This window comes from Acromyrmex echinatior, chromosome 16 (assembly GCF_024713525.1).
Source record: "Acromyrmex echinatior isolate Ae372 chromosome 16, ASM2471352v2, whole genome shotgun sequence".
Classification (NCBI taxonomy): Eukaryota; Metazoa; Arthropoda; class Insecta; order Hymenoptera; family Formicidae; genus Acromyrmex; species Acromyrmex echinatior.
The window spans coordinates 4,976,810-5,001,405 of record NC_141867.1 but is presented as its reverse complement, the minus strand read 5'-3'; the positions used below and the strand labels follow the sequence as shown (position 1 = coordinate 5,001,405).

The 24,596-nt window shown below is 28.5% G+C and overlaps 5 protein-coding genes and 1 long non-coding RNA gene across 11 annotated transcripts in view; 2 read left to right on the top strand and 4 right to left on the bottom strand.

The window, feature by feature from the left end:
- Positions 1-3,071: 3,071 nt before the first annotated feature.
- On the top strand, positions 3,072-4,481 carry Sec13 (nuclear pore and COPII coat complex component secretory 13). The gene is made up of 3 exons (XM_011055468.2): positions 3,072-3,467; positions 3,600-3,984; positions 4,062-4,481. The coding sequence occupies exons 1-3, from the start codon at positions 3,226-3,228 to the stop codon at positions 4,365-4,367; spliced, it is 933 nt and encodes a 310-aa protein (XP_011053770.1). The 5' UTR covers positions 3,072-3,225; the 3' UTR covers positions 4,368-4,481.
- On the bottom strand, positions 4,430-10,333 carry tst (superkiller complex helicase subunit twister). The gene is made up of 11 exons (XM_011055469.2): positions 9,400-10,333; positions 9,017-9,326; positions 8,271-8,916; positions 7,962-8,193; positions 7,601-7,854; positions 7,258-7,390; positions 6,890-7,168; positions 5,864-6,756; positions 5,434-5,792; positions 5,151-5,329; positions 4,430-5,069 (listed from the first exon to the last, which is right to left on the bottom strand). The coding sequence occupies exons 1-11, from the start codon at positions 9,415-9,417 to the stop codon at positions 4,740-4,742; spliced, it is 3,633 nt and encodes a 1,210-aa protein (XP_011053771.2). The 5' UTR covers positions 9,418-10,333; the 3' UTR covers positions 4,430-4,739.
- Positions 10,334-10,482: 149 nt separating this feature from the next.
- On the bottom strand, positions 10,483-12,110 carry LOC105145705 (ribosomal RNA processing protein 36 homolog). 4 transcript variants are annotated; one of them, XM_087414323.1, is made up of 4 exons: positions 11,970-12,110; positions 11,690-11,778; positions 11,057-11,579; positions 10,483-10,991 (listed from the first exon to the last, which is right to left on the bottom strand). In XM_087414323.1, the coding sequence occupies exons 2-4, from the start codon at positions 11,732-11,734 to the stop codon at positions 10,852-10,854; spliced, it is 708 nt and encodes a 235-aa protein (XP_087270449.1). In that variant the 5' UTR covers positions 11,735-11,778; positions 11,970-12,110; the 3' UTR covers positions 10,483-10,851. The 4 variants fall into 4 exon arrangements, with proteins under 4 accessions (XP_087270449.1, XP_087270448.1, XP_087270446.1 ...); XM_087414322.1 differs by having other exon boundaries at positions 11,933-12,070; XM_087414320.1 differs by having other exon boundaries at positions 11,690-11,838; positions 11,933-12,069.
- Positions 12,111-12,320: 210 nt separating this feature from the next.
- Positions 12,321-24,596, top strand: part of LOC147907072 (uncharacterized) — a 296,973-nt gene continuing 284,697 nt past the window's right edge. Inside the window, exons 1-2 of the long non-coding RNA XR_015547687.1 lie at positions 12,321-12,910; positions 13,181-13,229. This is a non-coding gene — a long non-coding RNA (uncharacterized LOC147907072). The remainder of the gene's footprint in view (positions 12,911-13,180; positions 13,230-24,596) is intronic.
- Positions 13,393-18,594, bottom strand: LOC105145717 (uncharacterized). Of its 2 annotated transcripts, XM_087414298.1 has the most exons (7): positions 18,059-18,594; positions 17,704-17,923; positions 17,517-17,607; positions 16,567-16,669; positions 15,149-15,250; positions 14,919-15,080; positions 13,393-13,851 (listed from the first exon to the last, which is right to left on the bottom strand). In XM_087414298.1, the coding sequence occupies exons 1-7, from the start codon at positions 18,353-18,355 to the stop codon at positions 13,780-13,782; spliced, it is 1,047 nt and encodes a 348-aa protein (XP_087270424.1). In that variant the 5' UTR covers positions 18,356-18,594; the 3' UTR covers positions 13,393-13,779. The 2 variants fall into 2 exon arrangements, with proteins under 2 accessions (XP_087270424.1, XP_087270423.1); XM_087414297.1 differs by having other exon boundaries at positions 17,517-17,923; positions 18,059-18,592.
- On the bottom strand, positions 19,271-23,420 carry LOC105145716 (uncharacterized). 2 transcript variants are annotated; one of them, XM_087414312.1, is made up of 6 exons: positions 22,333-23,420; positions 21,736-22,136; positions 21,556-21,655; positions 21,143-21,244; positions 20,914-21,072; positions 19,271-19,618 (listed from the first exon to the last, which is right to left on the bottom strand). In XM_087414312.1, exons 1-6 carry the CDS (start codon positions 22,624-22,626, stop codon positions 19,562-19,564), a joined length of 1,113 nt encoding a protein of 370 aa, XP_087270438.1. In that variant the 5' UTR covers positions 22,627-23,420; the 3' UTR covers positions 19,271-19,561. The 2 variants fall into 2 exon arrangements, with proteins under 2 accessions (XP_087270438.1, XP_087270439.1); XM_087414313.1 differs by lacking the exon at positions 19,271-19,618 and having other exon boundaries at positions 20,926-21,072; positions 21,150-21,244.

Here is a 24,596-nt window from a genome sequence, read left to right as displayed (position 1 = left end):
TTATAATTACTTGCGTATTTTTCTGTGTGCGTGTAAGGGAAAATTATCCCTTTCGGATCTTGCATCATTCATCTGAATTTTTCATCTCTTCGCATGCTTTGAGATGAGATTCAGCAACTTTAAAAATTTTACGCTTGCCGGCGATATTAGTCGGTAGCAAAATGGAGAATTTCTTCTTATTGTCTATTTCTGGCATATGAAACCAGAATTTTGGCCAGCAATGAAAGGTGAGTTCAATCTGGCCAGAGGAAAGAAGAGAATCTGTACGAAGTAGATTGGTGTGTAACACCAATCTAAGTTTTTCAAAGGTACCCAGTGAGAATCGACATCGATTCCATTGTCATTTTCTCACTGAGTATATGTGAAGATAAACTGAATATTCGGGAGGGTAACATACTCGCAAATTGTGAGTTCTTATATTTTTTTAATTGTTTATTTAAAATACAAAAATTATCCACAAACCACAGGGCTAATGATTAATAATCTACAAAACTTGCGTTTGTTTATCCGCGCTGACTCTTGTTAGCCCCGTTATTTGTTCTTTTGTATTTTAAAGACTGAAAGCCTGTTTTAATTATTATTATTTATTGCTTATTTATTTAATATGATTGCGATTAGGTTATTCTGCTGAATTTATCAATTGGAAGGACGTGGTTAGGCATTAGCTGCTGCATTAGCATTCAGCAGAGAAAGCAACTTTGCAACTATTGTAAAATTCTTCAATATGATTGACTTAATACATTTAAATCCATAATATATTTAAATCCAAAAGAATCAATATGGAAAAATTTTATAACATTTGCAAAGCTGTTTTCTCTGCTGAACACAGCCATTAACATATTATATTCGTGGTGTGTATATGTGTATATGTGTTATTACACATTATGATAATGTTGATAGGAATACACATGTGGAGATAGGATATGCGAATAGGGATGAATAAATGAAAATACGGGTAGGTAGAACAAATATGGATAGGTGAGGATGAACACAATCATTTTTAATTAAAAAATTAAATTATTACAAATAAAATGACTTAAATAAATTTCGCGATCGGGTAATTAAATTTTATTTAAAAAATAAAAAAATAAGTATAATAAAAGATATTACATAATATATCTAACTAGTAAATTATGTGACATGTAGGTAGGGATATGTAGACATCATATATGTACATACTTGATAATTGAAAAAAAGAGATTAAAAATAAAATAAAGAAATTAAATAAAATTTTAAATTAATTTTAAACTTTATTTAATTATATCAGCATGCCGTTCCAATTATCAAATATAAAAATAAACTAAACATATAATTCTGAATTTCATTGAATTTTCAGCTGCCCTGAAATTAAACTTAATTTCTTATAAAATTTTATACTTATACAAACTGTATAACGCGTTAATATTGTAATTAATTTTGATATAAATAAATGTATTCTTAAATTTGACACTATACAGTGTAAAATATAACCATTGTTTTAATATAAAATAACGATATGAGTAGGTGCAGTGGCAACTCACATTAAGTTCAATCTGACATTATAAATTTAACAGTGTTCTTTAAAATCCCGTTATTATCAGGTTTCGATTTATCTTGCACAGTTGGTATGCGAGAAACTTTTATATCCATACATATAAAAAATTATAATAACTCATGTATTTTATTATTATTAAATATATTTTTTCGCAACTACTATTCCATAAGGAAATTTATTCTATCATTTGTTTTTAATAAACGATGATTTCTGTATGATAAAATATATTTTCTCGCGAATTTTAGTATTATATTAAAGATGCAATAAAAATGTTAATTGTAATTGACATGCTATTAAAATTATTACTATCGTAAGTGGTTTGAAAGATTCAGGATTCACACACTCCTGTAATACAGTAAACAGTTGGTGTTTTACATATGCTTAACTTTTCTTTGTAAATGAATCTTATGAATTTGATGTAGAATTAGAATATATTAAATCACTTTTCACTATGAAGATTGTTTTTCTTTGTATCGAATGCTAATCAGGATGTCAAGGGACTTTGATGTGATCAAATTATTGAAATAGTTATCTTAAATGCGATGAAAGTGCTGTCATAATATTAATGACTTTCTATCGCGATATTAATAAGTTTTATGATCATAAGTTAATATAATTAAGTAAATACGATTTAATTGTTAGTATTTCATTCCACTTTTCTCAATATTTTATTAAATATTGATTTAGAAAAATTTGTTATCGTATGTATTTTCGACGTTTTCGTATGTATTTTTGACGTTTTCGTATAATCCCTCATTGCTAAATTTTGTTAATTATACTCCTATAATATAATTTTTATTATATTTTGAACAATATTTATAATTGTACATTGTATTGTAAACAATTATCATTGTATCATTGAATGTATAAAGGGTTGCAATAAAAGATAATGTTAAAAAAGTTATGCAATATGATTGCTAATTATTTTATCGTATTTCGCTAATTATAATGCCATATAATTAGCGAAAAATACAACAAAATAATTAGACATAAAAATAAAAAATAAATATATAATAATTTAAAATACTTACCTGCGAAAACGGACCACTAAATTTATTAGTAGCTCGTTTTTTTTTTACGGGTAAGTGTACTTATAAAGAAAAGAGGACCGCCGATAGAAATCGGCGGGGGTGGTGGAGGGCCTCTAACTCGTTTTTATTAAATTATACTTTAAATTAACACGGTATATAATTAGAAAAGTTTGAAGTATGTTTTTGCTAGTAATTATAGAGACTTTGAAATATACTTACATGCTAGTTTTATGTTTGGTAAAAATGAGCTGAAAATCTGCATTAAAAAAATATAATTTTGTAATTCCATTTTTATGCAGGCGCATATTAAAATTCGCTAAATTAATTTGTTTGAATATTCAAACATTCAGGAAAAAGGTCTTCATGTCCTCTCTCTGATTTCTCTCTTTATATATGTATTAGTTATATTATGTATTAGTTTGATACGCGCGCGCGCGTACACCAAGAAAATACAAATTATTTGCGTACGGAAGTCGATTATCGAGTATCGTTCTCGAATTCGAGTATCGAATTGTGCTTCCACGTAGTGACAGCACGCATCAAATAAGTACACATAACCTGTATCGTACCTGTCGTGCTCGCGACCGCCTTTATTTTCTGGTTAGTCTCTTCGCATAAGTTTCGCTATTAAAGTTTCGTTTGCTAAAATTAACTTTCAAAATGGTGTCCGTTTTAAATACCGTCGATACCGGCCACGAGGATATGATTCATGATGCGGAAATGGATTATTACGGTTTGAGGTTAGCCACTTGTTCAAGCGACAACACGGTGAAGATATTTGACTTGAAGAACGGCTCTCAGAGCCTAGTTGCCGTACTCAAGGGACACATCGGTCCCGTGTGGCAGGTTGCGTGGGCTCATCCGAAATTTGGCAACCTCTTGGCATCTTGCAGCTATGATAGGTACACTGCTCTACAATACTGCTTGTTACATACATTTTTAAATATTACTTTGTAATTAAACATATCTAATAACACTTGGAGTATTTCTGTGATAATATTTTTGACACAGTCAACGTTTATATATTTTTGTAGGAAGGTAATTATTTGGAAGGAATTGGGAGAGTGGACCAAGATATATGAACACACTGGTCACGATTCTTCTGTCAACTCGGTCGCGTGGGCGCCGCATGAGTTCGGTCTGATTCTGGCTTGTGGAAGTTCAGATGGATCAGTTTCTATTCTCGCGAACACTGGAGATACATGGCAGATGCAGAAAATAACGAACGCTCATACAATTGGTTGCAACGCAGTCTGTTGGAGTCCAGCAGTCGACTCAGGTACTGATTCCAATACTCAACAGAGAAACGATCCTGTTAAGCGGTTAGCCACTGGTGGTTGTGACAACTTGGTGAAAATATGGAAGGAAGATGGTGACAGATGGATAGAAGAAAATAAATTGGAAGCACACAGCGATTGGGTACAGTTTAATTATAATGAAAATATTTAAGCGTCATAAGATTTGTATATTTATATATCTTTTTATCATATTTATAGGTTCGCGATGTAGCCTGGGCACCAGCAGTTGGTCCATCTCGAGCCACTTTGGCGTCTTGCTCACAAGATCGCCGCATCGTCATATGGACTTCCAATGATTATACTAGCTGGACACCGAAAGTTCTTAATGTCTTCGATGATGTTATCTGGAATATTGGCTGGTCGTTGACAGGAGGTATCTTAGCAGTTTGCGGTGGAGATAACAAAGTTTCGCTCTGGCGCGAAAATTCAGAAGGACAGTGGGCATGCATCTCAGAGTTGAATCAAGATCAAGGAAATCTTAATAATCCAGATCAACGCGCGTAATATCGCTTCAATATGTAAAATAATATAATAATAGGAGTGCAAAATAATACTTTGTAACAAAATAAGCGTTGTAAAATAATACGATTTATTTGATATCAAGTATCTTTTAACAAATTGCAAAGTTAATACGAATTATTTACCGTTGATATTTGATTATTCATAAGCATTTATTCGAAATATAACAATGACGTTTATCTGATTTATCTTCATTATAATAACCGGAAAAAGTTTGCAAACGTTCATGTTTTGTTCATGATACGTCCTTATAGAAGGTAGAATATCTTTTACAAACAGAATGTACTTGCAACAATATTTGATGGATCTTTTTATAAAAAATATATCGATTTTATCGATAAGAGTTAAATTACTCATTCAGTCTTGGGTGTATAAAGACGCAGCAAACACTATGTCACGTTTGATCGCGGTTGACGCTTCCTCCATCTTCTCTTTTAAAATCGGGTCACCTATGGTTACAGCCGCATTTTTAACATCTCGTAATGTTTCGCCTAATTGTTGTATGCAACGAACTATAATTCCTTCTTGGACATCAGTCATTTTCATGATCTCGGCGAATGATTTGGCCTGTGCCCATTCGTAGACAACTTCCACTAAGCCGAAATTCAGTGGTAGTAATGTCGACAGTTGATAGTATTGTTCTAGATGTTCCAATTCCGCGTGCACCTCGTTCATTATCTTGCAAGCCTGAAAAAAACGAGGATTGTTTCTTACTGTAACATAATTTTTTAAATACTTAACATAGGGAAATGGAGCAATGACACGTACGTTAGCAAGAGTTGGTGTGAGTTGAGGCTCAACATCCGTGCGTTGTTGGAAGATCAGTGCTGATAGTAACGCTGCTATTTCTGCCGGTTGTAGAACAGTTAACACATTTTTTAAAATTAATTCTGTTATCAGCAGTTCGTTACTACCCATTTGTAGCGCGACTCTTCCTTTGAGGGCGACTATAATAATAAACAATATATTGTTAATTACATTTTGATAAATATTATTCTTTTTTCTCATTTATTTCTACAAAATTATTATATATATTTTAATTAATACAAACCTCTTTCATCATTATCTATGTACCTAAAGTGTTTGAGAAGTGCTACCATATTCAGATAATCCGGATATAACGCCATTCCTTCATCACTAAGTTTAAGTTGAAGCTGTCGCTTTTTATCTTCAAGATGATTTCGTTCAAATACAGGTCTAAATTGTTCTTCAAAGTTTGGTATTTCTATACATTTCATGTCGTTCAGATTAGCTTTTAATTTGTTTTTATGTTGTATTCTTAATTGAAAATCATTTTTCGATGAGGGCTCGATATATGGTTGTAGAATGCGAACGTTAGTAGAAGCATTAAATGATAAAGAAGTCAATTCTTGAACCGCTGTCTGACACGTTTGTCCCGGTGGATCATTTCTGAAAAGAAGAAATGATCGATAATTAAATTAAATCAAGAATTTTTACTATTTCGTTATATTATTTCTTACTTGAATCGTGAGATTTGCCTCTTTTCCCAATCATTCAATACTAAAGAGCAATCAATTTTTATCTGACAATTAGTTATCTTTAATATATGCCATGGAAACAGAGTCAAAACTTCGTGTGACGGATTAATACTTGGTATAAATATCTCCTTTTTCGTTAGGCTAATAATCTCGCACCATTTCTCGAATATCTGAGGAGTTTTAAAATCAGTAGTTTCGGAAGTGGATACATTCGCGTCCTTAAGTATCAAGACTTTGTACTGAGCAGAGCTTTTGTGATGTAAAACTTGCAATAACAGAGCTAATTTATTGTAATGATCCGCGTACGATATTAACAAAACTCTGCCCCCGATTAAACTTTTCGCTGCTTTCTTTGAGGTGAGCAAATAAGGATTCAGGAATTTAACATCTTCTAAATAATCGACCGCTTGGTGATAGAACGTAGAGAGTTTTTTTTGGATTTCGGTCAAAGGCGGCAAATTCGATAATTCGCGTTCGATTTTTCGTAACTCGTTGTTATATGACGCTTCTTGCGAGGCCAACGGCGATTCCTTGAAAGATTTGCGCATCATTGCTTCAACGGTAACGGATTCGTTCACTCTTCTCAGATTAAGAAGCATGGAGTACGTGACTTTAAATTTCGATTCCAATGTCTGCGGTTCACCGCACATCATAGGTTTCAAGTCATTAAAGTGCGGCACGTCATGTCTGCACATCACTATAACAGTACCCGTAGTGTCGTGACCTCGTCGTCCAGCACGGCCAGCCATTTGTATATATTCAGTTGGAAATAGAGTACGAAAGTTGTTTCCGTCATATTTTCGTATGGAATCAAACACCACTGTGCGCGCCGGCATGTTAACTCCCATGGCAAAAGTTTCTGTCGCGAACAGTAACTAAAAATGCAGTAAAATGCAATTCCATTACACCTTTTTAATTTTTATATATTTTCAAAATTAGAAAGTTATGAAGCTTTTAAAAAAAAAGTGCTTTATTCTGTTATTTTTCAATGTTTCTTTGGAAAATTACCTTGACAACTCCACTTTGAAATAACATTTCTACGATCTCTCTCAAAATTGGTAATATCCCACTGTGATGTATACCCACACCCTTTTCCAAGAGCTCTTGCATCATAAGTACTTGTGGTAATTCTCTGTCGCTACCCTTTAGGTGTTTTATGTTATGTTGGAAAAATACATGTACTTGATGCTTTTCTCTCGCGGTCGTTAAATCGAGATTTCTGAACGTGACAGCATTCATATCACAACGTTTCCTCGATAGAGTAAATACAACAACGGGTAACATGTCCTATAAAATTGATAGCATTATATAATATACATTATAAATAATTATAATTTCTCTAGAATAAAAAATAGTATGTAGGTACAACAACGTACATTGTTCTGAAGGTGGCTTACAAATGCTCTCCATAATACTTCTTCTTGTTTCGGCGTCATCTGAATTTTTCTCCTACAGTCCTTTGATGTTTTGTCTTTCTTTTTATCGGATGCATTTGTCGCTTTGTACCATCTAAAGTATTAAATATTAGGTGTTGGAATTAATTCGTAGCGTTTTTAATGAAAGAATGTTATTTATTTCACATGAGCATTAAAAAATACATTAATGAAAGTACTTCCCATCACTTGTAAAACGCTACGAATTAATTCCAACACCTAATATTATTGAAATGTTACTGTCATTTATCATGCCTCTGTTTCTTTTAATTAAAGTCATATTTACCCATCCAATAAAAATTGGCTGTTGCTGTCAAGAACTAAGAACTTATCATCCTTAGTCTTGCCATCAGTGCCAGTATACAAGTAATGTAACAGAGGTATTGGTCTTTTCAAAGTGCTAATCACATACATTTTTCGCTTTTTAATGCGACCAACCCAATCCGCGAATATTATTGGATTTGGTACAGTCGCAGATAACATTACTATATTAATATTCTGTGGTAAAAGAATGACTATTTCTTCCCATACATGACCCCTCTAAAAATATGAAATATAATTTTTACAAATATAGAATTTTTATAAATATGTCGAATCATAGAAATCATACGTGATATTTTTATAAAATCAGCAGCATCATTACGCACATCTTCATTATTTATATAATGCACTTCATCAAATATGACGAACTCTAAATCTCGTAAAACATCGGATGCACAATACAACATTGATTGTAGGATCTCTGTTGTCATGATTAGACATGAAGCAGTTTGATTTATTTGCAAATCACCTGTTAATAACCCAACACTTTCAAATTTTCTCTTAAAATCACGATATTTCTGATTTGACAGAGCTTTTATGGGGGACGTATAAATCACTCTGAAAGAATATAAAAATAACTATTAGATACTTATATAATAGTATTGCAAAATTAATTGTTAGCTTTATAGTTTTACCTCGTCATATGCTTTTGACTCAATGCAATAGCATATTCAGCAACAGTAGTTTTTCCTGCTGAAGTGTGTGCAGCAACGAAGACATTGCTGTTCTCTTCCAATTTAAGAATAGCTTGCTTTTGAAAAGTGTCTAGTTCATAACTAAATGTAATTGCTGGATCAGGTATTCTCTTGTTAAAATCTGTTACTGGTGCGGATACATCCAGCTGTTCTGCCCATTCTGCCTTTGTAAGTTCTGTTTGTGTCTCGGATATTTTCAAGACAGGTATATCTGTTTCTTTAGGTAAAATGGAATTGTCTATAAAGGGAATGTTGTTATCCACAGCTTGAACACTTTCTTTTTTCGGCTCTTCAATTGAAGGCCATGAACCAAGCAAATTTCCCTCCTCGTGTATAACAGCCATTAAATTTATATTATCATTATTGATTATTAACTTTTCAGTTTCTTCTAATATTGAAGCTTCTACTTCGTATCTCATACAATTGATTGGTGTACAATTGTCACTTTTAAATTCTAAACCTGAGCTAAATCCTTTAGCTAATGTCCTTAAATCCTTCTCAAAGTCAATATCATCCATGTCTTCACTTTTAGGCACTTTAGGTTCTTCAAAACCACCAGGCCAAAATGGAATATTGCTAGGATTACCTATGAAAAGTATATTTGGTATAATATATATTGCAATTATTTCTTGATATATTAGAATTTTAATTAAGAGAAATATTATTTTGAAATAAAATTAGAATACCTCGAACTCCATCTGTAAGTAATCCAGGGGCACGAGTCATAGACATAGAATTTCTTGCCGTTTCCCCTGCACCTTGTAAATCAATTTCTTGTATCTCACCAATCTTGCCTGTTATTGGATCACGGTCAAATTTAAGCGTAGTATTAACGGGAGCTAAATCAAATTCTAGCAAGGAAAGGACATCTGCTTTACGTGGCCAATAACATTGGGTATTGTCCAGTTGATGTATAGGTAATCGTTCAGGGCATTCAATATATTCTCGCAGTTCTGATCTAATATCAGGCCAAATGGGTGGAGGCCCAGCAAATAACTGTAAATCAATATATTTATAAATATATAAAATAATATAAGGAGTGACATATTTGATATTAAATGATAATTACCTGCGTCAATTCAGCCATTGTTAAATCTTTTTTGTTTATAACATATTTTAATATATTTAAAGAAAAATATGTTAATATATATTTTTTCTATGAATATATATTTAATATAAATGTTCTTTCTGCCGCAATACAAGCAACCACGACATAATTGACACGTTAAAATAATAATTTAACGCATTTAATCAATTATTAAGGAGTAATATGAATGTCACGTTTGTATGCATGTGTATTTAAATCTTGAAATAATGAAACACTAATTTTAAATGATTATACAGTTAATCTCTCTCTTGCTAACACTAACGAAATAGGTTATGGTATAATGTCCATCAGAAAAACAAATTAAGATAAATAAAGAGGGATCCGGAGGAATCTAAACAAACTCCCTTCTTAGAAAGAGAGAATAAAATGAATAGTTTTCAGTAACATACTGAATCTAGATACAGCTAAAACTAAAATGAGTTACATGACAAAGTGCAGGAATCGAGAATGCCACATTGAAACCTGTGCACGTGTATGTGTGTGTAATTTTGTGTGGTGTGCGTGTGTGTGTATAGACACATCTTCTATCCTTATATTTTATAAGTTTTTAACATTTTATAAATTGACTGATTATTTTTTTATTTAATCCACTGTTAATAGTTAATTAATTGTAATTGATAACTTGTTTTGTATACATTTACAAAATATTATTTATAAACTATAACTCTGCAAATTAAGCAAGATTTTCTTATTAGGAGGAATATTATTTACCTATATTTGTTTTATAAAGATATTTAACAATAATATTAACGCAAGCAAATGCAAAATAGACATTAAAATAGACTCTTCTTAAAATAAAAGAATATGCAAAAGTATAGTTCTACTTTAAATTCGCAAATGCTTTCCCAATAAGTCAGCAATCCAATTATAGACATCTATCATTAGTAATAAAGAATGTCGGAATGTCGGAAGCAAGATTAGACAGTAATGATAGGACAGTGATGTGACCTGCCTCAGTACTTAATTAATCATAAGTAAAATAAAAGTTGAAATTTTGTATAATGAGCTAAAAATTAACTATAGATCTTTACTAAAGTAATAGTCTTATAGGCATAATTATAAAATTTATTTACACGTCTAGTTGTTTTTAATAGTATTTCATCGATAATTCAACTTGATTACACAAAATTCACATGCAAACATTTACATTTCTTTTATATAAATATGCATATATACATATATACATATCGCTCATTCGCTAAAATATCACTTTTTAGTTGTTTGCCAAAAAAGAATGGAAATAATAAAAAAACATACTTTAAAGTATATACTTTTATTCTTTTATAATCAATCAAAATTGCATTTCAAAATTAATATTACAAAATTTTAATAATTCAAAGCTCATTCAAACTCATTTTCTGAAGAGGACTTTATTTTTTGAGTTGTGTCATTGTAACAAATGAGCGATATATTTCACTCTGTTTCTTCCACTCTCAATTTTGTTCTATCTTTGTGTTTATTCTTCTTCCGCAGTCTCTGAATATGCTTCTTCAGTTTTCCTGTATTTTTTAATTCTTCATACTGTGAAACTAAGTCCAAGACTTTCTTCTCAGCTGCAGAAAAAATAGATAAAATAAAATAATGTAAATCAGAATTATGTTAACAATAATCAACTTACATTTTTTCTTGAAGGCAGGCTTCTCTCCTCGTTTAACAGATTCCATCAGTTCCTTCTTCTCAAGCCATTTTTTTTCTTCTTTTTCCTTCTTTTTTCTTTCCTCTCGTAATTGATTTTCAAGCCTCTGAATGAGATATTTTATCTTCTTTATGGCTTTGAGATCTGTAGTTTCTTTCAGTTCTTTTTGCAAAGTTTTGAGATCATTTTCCCGTAGTTTGTTAATAAATGCATAAGAATTCTTAAAGGCCTTTTCATTAAATGTACCACATAAGCTATCAAATCTAGGATCTCGAGATACAACTTTCTTAACTCGTGTCATCTCTTCATATTTGATTGGAATTGGCTTTTTAGCAGACATTTCCCGTGGCCTGTTCTTATTTTCCCGTCTAAACTTTATTTTCTCTGCTTTTTTCTTATTTTTCTTACCAAACAGAGTTTCATTGTACACTTTGGTTCCTAATTTCTCCTTTAACTTCTGTAAATTCTCAAAACTCATATGTTTCAATTCCTCTCTTATTTGTTCCTAAAACATAACATAATCTAGAGCATATGATTACATACAGATATACAAGCTCTCCTTGTAATATCTTGGATAAAATCAATTCAAATAAGCATACAAAATAAAGAACTTACATGAGCTTTATTTTCTGTAAGTAGAGACTCATCCTCATCACTCATGTTGAATCTTAAGATACGATAGCGGAATATAAATTCAGTAATCTCTACAAAATGCAATGACACATTTTTAGGTTATACAACTGTTTTTTGTACCTGAGAAAAAACTAGAAAATTAGAAAAATATATTCATATAGTTTACATCACTTTCACTTAAGAAATGTATTAATCACATAAGATGTCTAAAAAGATAAATCATACATTATTAATTCTATCTATACGCCAAGTAAAAATTTACAGAATCTGACAGAACCCTGCACATGTAGGCATCGATTAGTCGATTAGCTCGCTACCTTGACCATTTCGATACCTAAGAATCTCGATACTTTGTAGGTGCGTTCCGTTTCACGCATAGTATTATATCATGATATTATATCATTTTTGGTGCGTTCGGGAAGATTATTAGCGCTACTTCTGTCATTAAGGACCGTTCCACACAAACTTGCATAGCCGCATATCTATATACATAAAGAAAATTATCCAGTCACATTTCTGTCATAAAGACAAATGTAAAATACGATTGGATGATTTTCTTTCTGTTGTTCGACTGTAACAGGGGAATGCTCGACTGTAGTTGGTTAGTTTTTACATTCTGATCCGGATTAAACCCTCGGTGGAAACTAGGCTTGTGTTTCAAATTCACTGCTAGTGCTGAAAGTGTATAGTACGTAATGTAAACTGTAAATTTTTAGTGTTGGCAGTGAATTTTGAACACAGTCAAAGATAATACGATACGTGGGGGCACTCGGGTGATGTTTTCAAACGTAGCCCTAAATAACGAAACGTCATTATTGTCATTATTGTGGGCGGGAGTGGTGTCTGACGGGAGCGGTGTCTGACGGGAGCACAAAATCTTCAAGATTTGTTCGCGTCGCATGCTCCAACATGCTCCAATACATTTCTGTTATAGTCCTTACTCTAACGCGCTTATCAGCATGAGTATAAGAACTATGTTGTAAGAGCATGTTGAAGCATGTTGAAACACGTTTTGGAGCACATTGGAGTATATTGAAATATGTTGGAACATGCGATGTAAACAAATTTTTGCATAACGTGTGTGCTATAATTGTGTTGATGCAAGTACAATTTGAAGAGAAGTGGTGACAATCTGTGAAGGAAGAAAAGAGGAGGAGGGGGCCTAGTAGGAGAGGCATCATGCATTGGTGGAGCAACTTTGGGGTAAGCGTTATTGCTTACTTGTGTAAAATTAGTTATTTTCTCTCGTTTATTCGAATTGTTTTATTACGAACTTATTTAAACATAATAATCAAAGAAAAAGAAATTATTTGAAATTTTATTTTTGTAAAGATCTTTTTTCGAAAAATATATAATTATTTGAAAAATAATATTTAATTGAAGAATGAATAAAAAGTTTGATATAAGAATTATCTTTTGAAGTTGATCATTTTGAACACTGTTTTAATTTGAATTTATGTTTTTGTGTTATAGTATCATCGTAGCTACGTGGCAGAAACTCCACCTGTTGCGTTTCAGATCGGTGAGGAACAAAAAAAATTGAATAATGGATCAGTGAAAATTGTATCCGATATAACTTTCATATTGACATATATCTGTATAATTATAATAGAAATGAATATAAAACTTTTCATGACTCTTTTATTATTTTAAAATGAATAAGCTACAAAGAATTGTGGCAGATATTTTTAATCTTGGACTATCTTTATTATATTATATTAATTTGGGGCGCTATTTGTGTTTAAAGTACATTTGTATAAGTAAACACATATATTTGAACTTACAGGAATAAATATATAATTATTTTGCAAACTGCAAGATAATTGCAACTTGCAAAAAAGTTTTTAAGATAGTAAATTTTGTTAAATAGTTGAACAATTATATATTTATTAAAGTCGAGTCATATAGTTAATTATGAGAAAAGATTTTATTCTTTTTAATAAATATTTTTCCATCATTAATACATATATTAGTATTTTGACTTTATAATCTAATGATAATCAATTCTATTTAACTCCTTAACTATAATATTTTATAAATTCTTCAATATTATAAAGAAGAATTTTTTTTAATTATTCTTCATTTTCTCCATTTTGCATAATTATTCGTAGTGTTGTGAAGTACGAAAATACAGTCGATAAATACTGTAACATTAATAATAACTTAATATAATTCTTGATTTTTACCTTACAAAAATTTTATGTGCGTATATTATGTAATTGTTAACTATGTAATAATAATAACTTGTATCAGAATGATCATGTTGATATCTATTGAATAATATACTTAATATTAAATTATTATTAAATTAATATTAAATATTATTTAATGAAATTAATTTCGACAAATTGTAAACAAACAAGAAATTATGAAAGTTATAGAAATTTATTCCTAATAAGTATCACTAATTCATATAAAATACTTCCGTACACGGACGCATGCACATGCAAATATATTCACGAAATCGAAAATATTTTTGATAAGATTATAATTATAACATTATGTTTAAAATATTAATATAAAAAATAACGTGTAAATAAAATAATGTGAACAAAACTAGTACAAAGTTTGATAATACGTTTCATTTACGCGCATTAACATATATTCATTAGAAGTCTTTCATTAGAATGAGATTTATTGGAGAACATAAGTTATCTAAAAAAATGAAGTATGTAGAAATTGGTAATGTATAAGTACACGACTGCTTAATATAATTTTCTATGATTTTGAAATATATATATATATATATATATATATATATATACTTTTCTTAAATGGCATTTAAAAATAAATTAGTTATTACTTATTAATTATCAGTTGAAGACTAATAATTTTAAAAATATTTGCCATATACAGAGTGTTTCAAAATTCGCGCCTATAAAGTACAACACGTAATACTTTATATTAAAAGAACTTTTTCCTTTTGCAAAATTGCATCTGACAAGTAGTTTTTGCAGGAGAACTGGTTGAAGCTAACAAATAAGCACAAAAATTATTTATTGGACGCAATTTTGTTAAAGGAAAAAGTTTTAATATAAAGTATCACATGTTGTACTTCACGGGCGCGAATTTTGAAATACCTTGTATATACAGCCAATGTAACTAATTATTACAAAAAAATAACTTGTTTTATCGGATTGCGAAGAATGATTTATCCAAATTATTGATGTGCATGGTCAAAGTCAAAATAATATTTAAACTCTTTCCTTACCGATGCATAGTAATTTAAAGATAATGTGGGCATAACGCATGGTATTGTGATAATTATTGGATTTTGAGCCTTGAGCATAATTATTTGTAGATATTTTCGTAGAGCGACTGGTTGCTTGTACCACTGCATATCGAAAGCAGCTTGTTGAATTATCTCACCGGTCTTGCAAAAATATCAAATGATAATATTATAATTGAAATAAAGTAATTTTTTTTATAAGAGTTACTTACTATGTGAATCAAATGTTCTGCTGGCCATGTATACATAAATACTTCTGATAATCCACTAAAAGTAAGACCAACGCATTGAATTTTTATTGATATCGGTTGACCCTATTAAAAAAATAATTTTATAAAGATATAAATCATTCATAAAAATATAAATTTTAATAATTATTTGAGATTGCGAATACATTAATTTTGATTATTTGAGTTCTTGGTGGCATAATTATTAATAAATGTACCACACGTGAAAAAAAAACTGTTTAGTATTAGTAACTATAATTACATATTATTATGATTATGATTATAACTACTATAGTTTTAGTAATAATAATAATAATAATAATAACAATAATATTATATATATATATTAGGTGTTGGAATTAATTCGTAGCGTTTTACAAGTGATGGGAAGTACTTTCATTAATGTATTTTTTAACGCTCATGTGAAATAAATAACATTCTTTCATTAAAAAACGCTACGAATTAATTCCAACACCTAATATATATATATATATATATATATATATATATATACAATTCCATTAATCAATATATACAGTTGACAATTGAAAATGACTGTAATTATAATTATTTAAATAATTTTTTATGATAATTTCAATCTATCTTTATGATTATAATAATTATAATTATACGTCATGTATACGTAAAAGTTATTATTACTAATATTGTAATCATAATCATAATTATAGTAATATGTAATTATAATTACAAATACCAAATACCAAATAGTTTTTCTTTCAGTGCAGATACTGTTCTGATCACAACTTGACAATATTTTAAGAAATAATTCTAGAAATTAATTAAAATACAAAATTTTAATATAAAAATGTTTAAAATAATTTATAAAATTAGCAAAAGTAATAATTAAAATAATTTATAAAATTAGCAAAAGTAATAATTAAAATGAATAATATTAACTATTGACATTGATAGATTTATAGAGTTTAAAGTTAAAATACTTTAGTCCATTCAAAAAACACAAATTTTGTTTTATTGGATAATTGATAAAGAATGAAATTGCGATTGGAAATATTTTTACATAATGTCTTTCTTATTAAACAATTAAAAATTAATAAGAAGTGGAAGATGAACTATTACATGCAGTTTTTACTGGCTTAGAATGACCAATTTTTTCATTGCTTATAATTCATAAGTTTATAGTAGTATAACATTCATTATTTTTATTATAAAATTTTTAGTCTTAATTAATTTCCAGAGAATATGCTATAATAATAATATGCGAAAAGAATATGCGAATAATAATAAATAACAAAGTATAAAAAGGAATAAACGTGAATGCGAAATTGAGAGAATTAATTTTTTTTCACACACTTTTAAAGTTACAAAACATATATACAATATTATTAATAATGTTATCATTAATAATATACTATAATACTCACAGTAATAAAAATGAGACCGATTATTATTATTAATGCAAAAGTACTAAGACTTATAGTTGTCAATGCAAAGGGGCGAACTATGGCAACCACTTCTTGTGCATATCTAAAATGGATGGATATATTGAATAATCTTATTACAATATCTTGATTTTATATAAATTTTTCTAAAAGTTTAGAAAATACAGTATAATAAAATCTTGTTGAGTAAATTTAGAAAAAATTAGTTTTTTAATAAGATGGTTGAAGATGATATATCTATATTATATCATAATATAGATATATCATTGATACTTAAAAGCGACATTTTTAACATTAAAATAACTGTGATATATTTCTAAAATTGGAAATCTTGTTCAGAGAGATATAATAGATTTACTTATGAAAATGTAAAAACTTTAAAATATAAAATTAAAATATGACTGTATTTGAAAAAAAATGTATTTAATAATATTGGTCCATAAATTTAATAATAATGGTCTATAAAAATATATGTTTGATAACATTATTATAATTATTTGTAATATATATTACTTTCTAAGTCAATTTATATTTGGTATGCTCGAATTTTATCGAACATTTTATTTTAAATTTGATCTCTATGATTGTTATAAAATGTTATAATAATAGGCTTGTTCTGTTTCTTTTTTCATATCCTAGGAATTTCTTGCACAGTTCATCTGTCTTTATCTTCTTTTCACTTAACTGCATCCATTACAAAAAGTAAAAACTATTGTAAAATTCTTTAATATAATTGGTTTATACATTTAGATTCAGTGTTAGAAACTAACAAGATGAATTATATTAAAAAAAATTTACAACAGTGCAAAGCTGCTTTTTCTGCTGAGCACAACCATTGGAGAGAAAAAGACAAAAAAATAAACCATGCAAAATATTCAGTTCTGGGATCTAGAAAAAGAACAGGCCTAATATAAATATTTTTAAATACTTACTGTAATAATCTTTGATGTTGTCGAATGCATTGAACTAAACCATGAACATTGGTGACTGTTCGTAACTCCTTGACTAATAATTCAAATCTCGCTGAGGTAGTCCAAAGCAGAAGAGCCATGAAAATATTTATACATAGCTGAGCAGAAGCTTGAAGACATACAAAAGACTGATGCATGAATATAATACTTTTTAATGGTTGCTGGTAAATAACGAATGGGTACTCGGCATTTGTTGGAAACGGTTGATCTAGCGTGATAGGTCCAGTGATGACGAAAACAGCACTTAAATAAAGCCAAAGCATAGAGCCACCGTAAAAGTAAACGCATTTGCTAATGTATTGCTGAATAGTTGCTTCTTCGTGAGGTTTAATTAATTGACAGAAATTTTCCATTTCGAAAGTTACCAGCTGAAATCGATTAGATCGGTATTATATATGCAAAATATACATGCAATAGCATGTCTCTTGAAATAAATTTTATTTTACATCCGATATTTCACTTTTAAAATTTCACTCTTACTAAATATATTTTATATTAATTACTTGCAGACGACGTGAATTAATTTTACAGCTTATGATATTGCAAACAACATGCACCATAGGACATATTATAATTATTGATTTTGCCATGATGAGAGGATCATTTAGATGGTTTTTAACCGTGTTCGTTAGCCCTACAATTAGACCTAAAGTTAAAATTAGACACAGATATTGGTATAGTTCCGCACAGATAATTTTAAGCTTAACTGTGTCTTTTGGAAGAGGCCAGCACCATGTTATGAACAAACTTAGCTTTATGATCGCAATCACCTTCTTTAATGTCAAGTTCTTCATGATCATATCACATACACATGTGCACGCGTTACGAGAAACGTATACGAAAAAATTCTTGCTCAGAAAAGAATTGCAGTATTACAATAAGTGAATGCACATAGAAGAAAATGTTACAAACGAAGTTCTAATGGACTTCCTCGAATATATTTCTACGATGTAATTCTTATAAAAGAAGAATGATATTATCTAGCAGATTTATATTCCACAAGTATCTGTAGAATTCTTACTATAAATTCTAAAAGAAGTATACACTTCTCGCAAGAGATGTATTAATTTAATATATACCTTGTGCATTGAATTCTTTCTTTTAAAAGCATAAAGGAATTTTCTTGAACACTATTATTTTTTATCATTATACATAATGTGATGAATACTAGGTTGAGAATGATTTATAAGTCATGGAATATGCAAGTGATTGAAGACCGTTGCTACACGCTATAGCAATTGTTTCTGATATTCGTCATACAATAAAATTTTCTGATGCAACCTTAGTTTTATCGAAATGCTTTAGAAATAAAGGTGGAAATAAACGCTACTTTATTGTGCTTGGAATTTCATGTTAAAATAGTTGAAATAGTAATACTATACTATTAGTAAAAAGTTTAACATTATCATCGTCTATTGATACACGTAGCCTTGTTTCAATTAACTTTCACTTTCGTTTTTGAAAAGAGGATCAATATATGTAGCCTACAGTAAATATCGTTTTAATTATTTTTAATTTTGTTTTTTTTTGTAACACTGAGTTATGACAATATGAATGAGGCAATTAAAGGGAAGATTATTGATTATGAAATTTTTCTTTATATTAATAATGATTGTAAAATCAATTTGTGAAAAAATTAATACTATTTAATATTACATTTGGGAAATAATATATGAAAATTGTTATTATAATGTATAATATTTCAAAAATTATAATTTATTTTCTATTTTTTTTATTCTCAGAGATTAATAACAAATAGTGACAATTGAAAATATATTGCAATAAAAACTAATATAACATTACATATTCTAAAGTGATATTTATTATTAATACTATAATAATAACAATTATGATTCAATTTACTGTTTTTGAATCAAATAATACCTGAAATAATAGTATATATTTCGGCAACTTTGCAACACAATATAGAAACATATAGTCCTTTTTCTGTCAACATTAATTGTTTAAAGCAAATATTTTGACTGCAACACATTGTGTTTGTATATTTAATCATCCATTATTACTCGTAGTGTTGTGAAATAAGAGAGTACAGTTGAAAGATACTGTAACATATGATAATAAATATATAGTTAAATTATTTATAAGATAGTTTTGTTAAAAGATCTACAACCTTGAATATTTTTTATTCTCTGCTTTTATATTATTTGCCATTTTTACATCCGTACTTTTCTCATTTTATAATTATTTGCATGACTACTTAACTATACACGAATTAAAAAAGTAATGCATAATAAAGTGGTGACGCAAATAAAAACAATGATGAACGCAAGAAGAGAAATGGCAAAGTAAGGAAAGTGAAGAATAAGGAGATTTGATTGTAATATTATTTATATTTTTAAATATAATATCAAAAAGAGAGATACATATAATATACATAGAATATATGATAACATTATGTAACAAAAATAATTTTTTTCGCACACGAAAAAATTGATCCTTGAAGATAGAGATGAAATCTAGTATCGAAATTTCATTTTGCGAAATTAAGTTATTTATAATGGAGTAAAAGTTTTTTTATATTTTTTAATATTTTGACACTTCATTATTGATGATTTTTAAATTTTCATTGTATCCGTTATTCTTTGTGCATTAATTTGATTGTATTTCTGCGTGATAGGTTTGAGGAAGGCTTTGTAAGCCGAAACGTTTATTAATTATATTAATTCAAAATTAATTTAATTAAAGCTCGAAATAAGTCATGACATTAATTTTTAAGTTATTTATGTTTTTTTACATCATTAAAGTTTAGTGGATGTAAGATGAAAATTTGTTTGAAAATCTATGTAAAATTTGTTGAATTTGAAAATGATAAAGTTAAAGTGATTGGAATAAAATAAAATATTGAAAAAAATGCATTTTTAGGACAAATTTTCGGCCTTTTTGTCGCCTTTTGTGAATATTATTAAAAAATGTAACAATTTTTTAAAAACATTTGAAAAATTTGAGCTATTCCTTTTTTTACAAAAAATGCATTTATTATTTTATTTTAATCGTTTTTTTAATTTTTCATTTTCGGATTTAGCGATCAATTTTACGTTTAAATGCATATTTTTCAAACAATTATAAAATATCAGATTGTACCACGGCTGAAATGATTTGTAAAATTCAAATGTACATAAAAAATAGCTCGATTTCGCGAAATGGAATATACTTTTATGCTAGGCATCAACTCTATTTTCACGAGCATATCAATTTTTTAATTATGTAAAAGTGACTCACAGTAATTATTTATAGTATTGCTCGTTGGATAAAATGGAAATAGAATTTTGGAAAAACGGATTGAATTTTTTTTTATTAATTATTGCAATTCTTGAACCATCTTAAAAATTAATCTTACCGATGTAAAGTAATTAAGAGATAATATAGGCAGAAGGCAAGGTATTGAAACTGTTACTGATTTTTGACTTCTCATTATAATAATTTGTAGACATTTCCATATTTTAATTAAATGATCGTTTTCGAGCATATTAAACGTTGCTTCTGCGACATCTTTGCTCTGGGTAATAAATATTTTTTTTTAATAAAATAAATTATAATATAACAAGTTTAAGTAATAAATATTTTACCATGTACATTAAATGTTCTGCTGGCCAAGTATACGTAAATACTTCTAATGTACCTATTATACTTATTCCGAAAAACTGGAATATCATCGTTGTAGATTGACGCTAAAAAAATTGATATATATATATAATTTTCATATTAAAGCTTCTACACTAAAATTTTTTTATGAAAAATTTTTTTATTAGGTGTTGGAATTAATTCGTAGCGTTTTTTAATGAAAGAATGTTATTTCACATGAGCATTAAAAAATACATTAATGAAAGTACTTCCCATCACTTGTAAAACGCTACGAATTAATTCCAATACCTAATATATTTTCCTTTTTGCATAAATATGAAGGATATAACGATAAAGATATACTTAAATTTAAAATACACAAGCATAATATTATATTGTTTAATATTAATGTACTTACTTTAATAACCAAAAGAAAGACTAATATTAAGCAAACCGTGCTACAACATATAGTTGAAAACGCAAAAGGACGAGCAGCGATTGTAACTTCCCTCGCGTATCTGATAAATGCATAACGCGTCAGAATTATTAAAATTTTTTTAACTAGATTATTTTTTGTATCAATAGTTGTGGTATTTACTTGAGTAATTCTTGATGTTTTTTAATACATTTGAAAAGTTGATAGACATTTGTAATCTTCCTCAGCTCTTCAATCAGAATTTCAAATCTTGCCGATGTAAACCACAGTAATAGAGCCATCAAAATATTCATGCATAATTGTCCTGCTATCATTATTGCCATCATGGATTGATGTATAAAAATTATTGTTTTTACCGGTTGATAAGATATATTAAATGGATATTTGATTATTACTGGAAATGGCTGATGCAATAAGACAGGAACTGCGATTGTTATAGGAAAATAGATAAAAAATAGACATATACTATGAAACATGATACATTTGTTAATGTACCGTTGGATCACAACTTCTTCATGTGGTTTCATTAAATCACAAAAATGTACCATTTCAAAAGTAACATTCTGCAAATAATTATTTGAAATAATTGTTATTTTAAATAATTGATATATTGTAATAATAAAACGTGAATCTTCTTAATTTGCATGTAGATTTTTTGCTTAAATATAGATTAGAAATTTAAATATAGATTTAGAAATTTAAATTAATAATTTGATATTAAATACAGTTAAATAATAAATATAGATGAATATTAATTACCTGTATGCGATGGTAATTAACTATCTCAAAGATAAAGTTAGCGATGGCGTGAGAAGTGCTGCTTAATACAAGGATTTGGTTTACTAAGGTGATAGGATCATCGAGATAATTTGTAATACCATATGTCAATGGTACCATTAGGCCCAGCCCTAAAATTATGCACAAATAATGATGCAGTTTTACACAGAATATTTTAAATTTTGTCGTATCTTGTGGCAGGGGCCAACCCCAAACTGGAAACAAACTTAACTTCACGACGGAAATTACTTCTTTTAGCATCACTTTTCTTCGCATGACTGTAGTATGTTTCGTATATCGTACTGCAAGTTGATATTATGAGAAATAAAAGTTCTTTCGCGAGCCGTTACGTAATGAATACGCTCCACGTATTTGCAAGTATGTATTATAATGAAAGGGTGCAGCAAAGGGGAGTTATTGGACGAGAATATGCATTCTTGCGTTTTTCTATTTTGCGTTATATACATAAATAAAATTATCATGACGCGTACAATGTATGTGAGAGACAAATAGCCCTGCGTGTTTAAATTCAATAAACGGTAACGTTCTCTGCTTACAAGAGCGTTAAAAAAATATGTATGTGTTATAAAATTTCTTTATATTTCCCAAAGATGTTACGTGTGTCTATGCATATTTTACATATTATAAGAAAAAGTAAAAAAGAAATTTAAAGGAAGATTTCTCTATGATATATCGGATACGTACGTTATGTATATTTACTCATATATTATGTATATTCACTTCGTAGCTATTGCAGAGAAACTATACATTATTTTAATTTGTCTGTTATTCTATATAACATTTTTATTTGTATGAAAATTGCAATAAGGTAGTTTTAACTTATAGAGTTTCAACGCGCAGTAGCATTCTTTATTGTATGCTACGTAATAATTTTATCGATGTATATCGTTTGCCATAGAAAGTAAACATATGTATAAAAAGTAACATTTGTTTCACTGAAATGCTACACAACAGTGTTAGAAATATGGTCTTCACGAAATCTTTATATGCAATTTTAAGAAAAAGGAAGATTTAACATTAAGAAAAATTGTTCTACATTAAGGAAATAGGTATGGTGGCAATATAGACTATAGGTAGATATAATAAATTTATTATAGGAATAATGTTGTCTTTCTTAAACTTTATTTTAAATTTTCGAAATTAAAAGGTTATGCTTTGAATTCATTTCGACAATAAATCGCTAGAATATAAATACTCTCGATTAATCATAAAATTTTTAACAATACCATCGGATATAAATTGAAATTACTACTAGACAAATTAATACTAGATTAATACTATGGCAATGTCTTATTGCTCAGATTTTCTACTCAATTTAATTTAATTGCCATTTAAACGATATGGCTTTAATACAATGTAGCTACGTATGTTTGATTTTTACTTTAATGGTTCTTAAACGTATTAAAAGAAATTCCAAATTTTGCAAAATGTGTATTATAATCTACGTCTTTGAAACTTTTAAAACTGTTTTGAATATTTATATAGAAAATCTTTCTTATATTTCAAAAGTTCAAATAGTTTTTAAATAAAAATTAAAATTTCTCATATTAGGGTTAAAATTAAATAAAATTGTAATTAGATACATTTCAAAATTATTACAATAATATATAATTTGAATTAAAAAAACTCAATATATTCTTTCGTATTTCTATAGACAAACATTTTGCATAAATCAAGGTTATTTCGTTCCAAGAAATTTCTTCTTTGAAGTTATCTCTGGCGAAAATAAAAATCGGAGCAAGTTGAAGAGGAGAATAACAGCAGAAAATTGAAATAACGAAATGTAAAGAAAAAAGAAAGCGTAAAGGTTTTTTTACGTTTCGTTGTTTCGATTTTCGTTTCTTAGGAACTCTATTTATGCCTCTAATACTGTTCCTTATTGACTTATATATTCAACTTGTTGGCTCCGATTTTTATTTTTGTCTAAGATTTTTTCAGGAGGAATTTTTATTATAATGTTTAATTTTTACAGAATTATATTTTCTATTTCTCTTATTTTTAGAGATTAATAACAAGTAGTAGTATTTGAAAATATATGGGTGAATAGCGTATAAATTTTTTTTATAAATTTTGAAGTAAAATATTTATTAATAATGCTGTAATAATAACTCACTCTAATTCAGTTTACTATTATTTTTGAATTTAAAAATCTAATTTTTTTTTAGAGAAAGAGAGAGAGAGAGAGAGAGAGAGAGAGAGAGAGAAGTGGTAATAGTAGTAGTAGT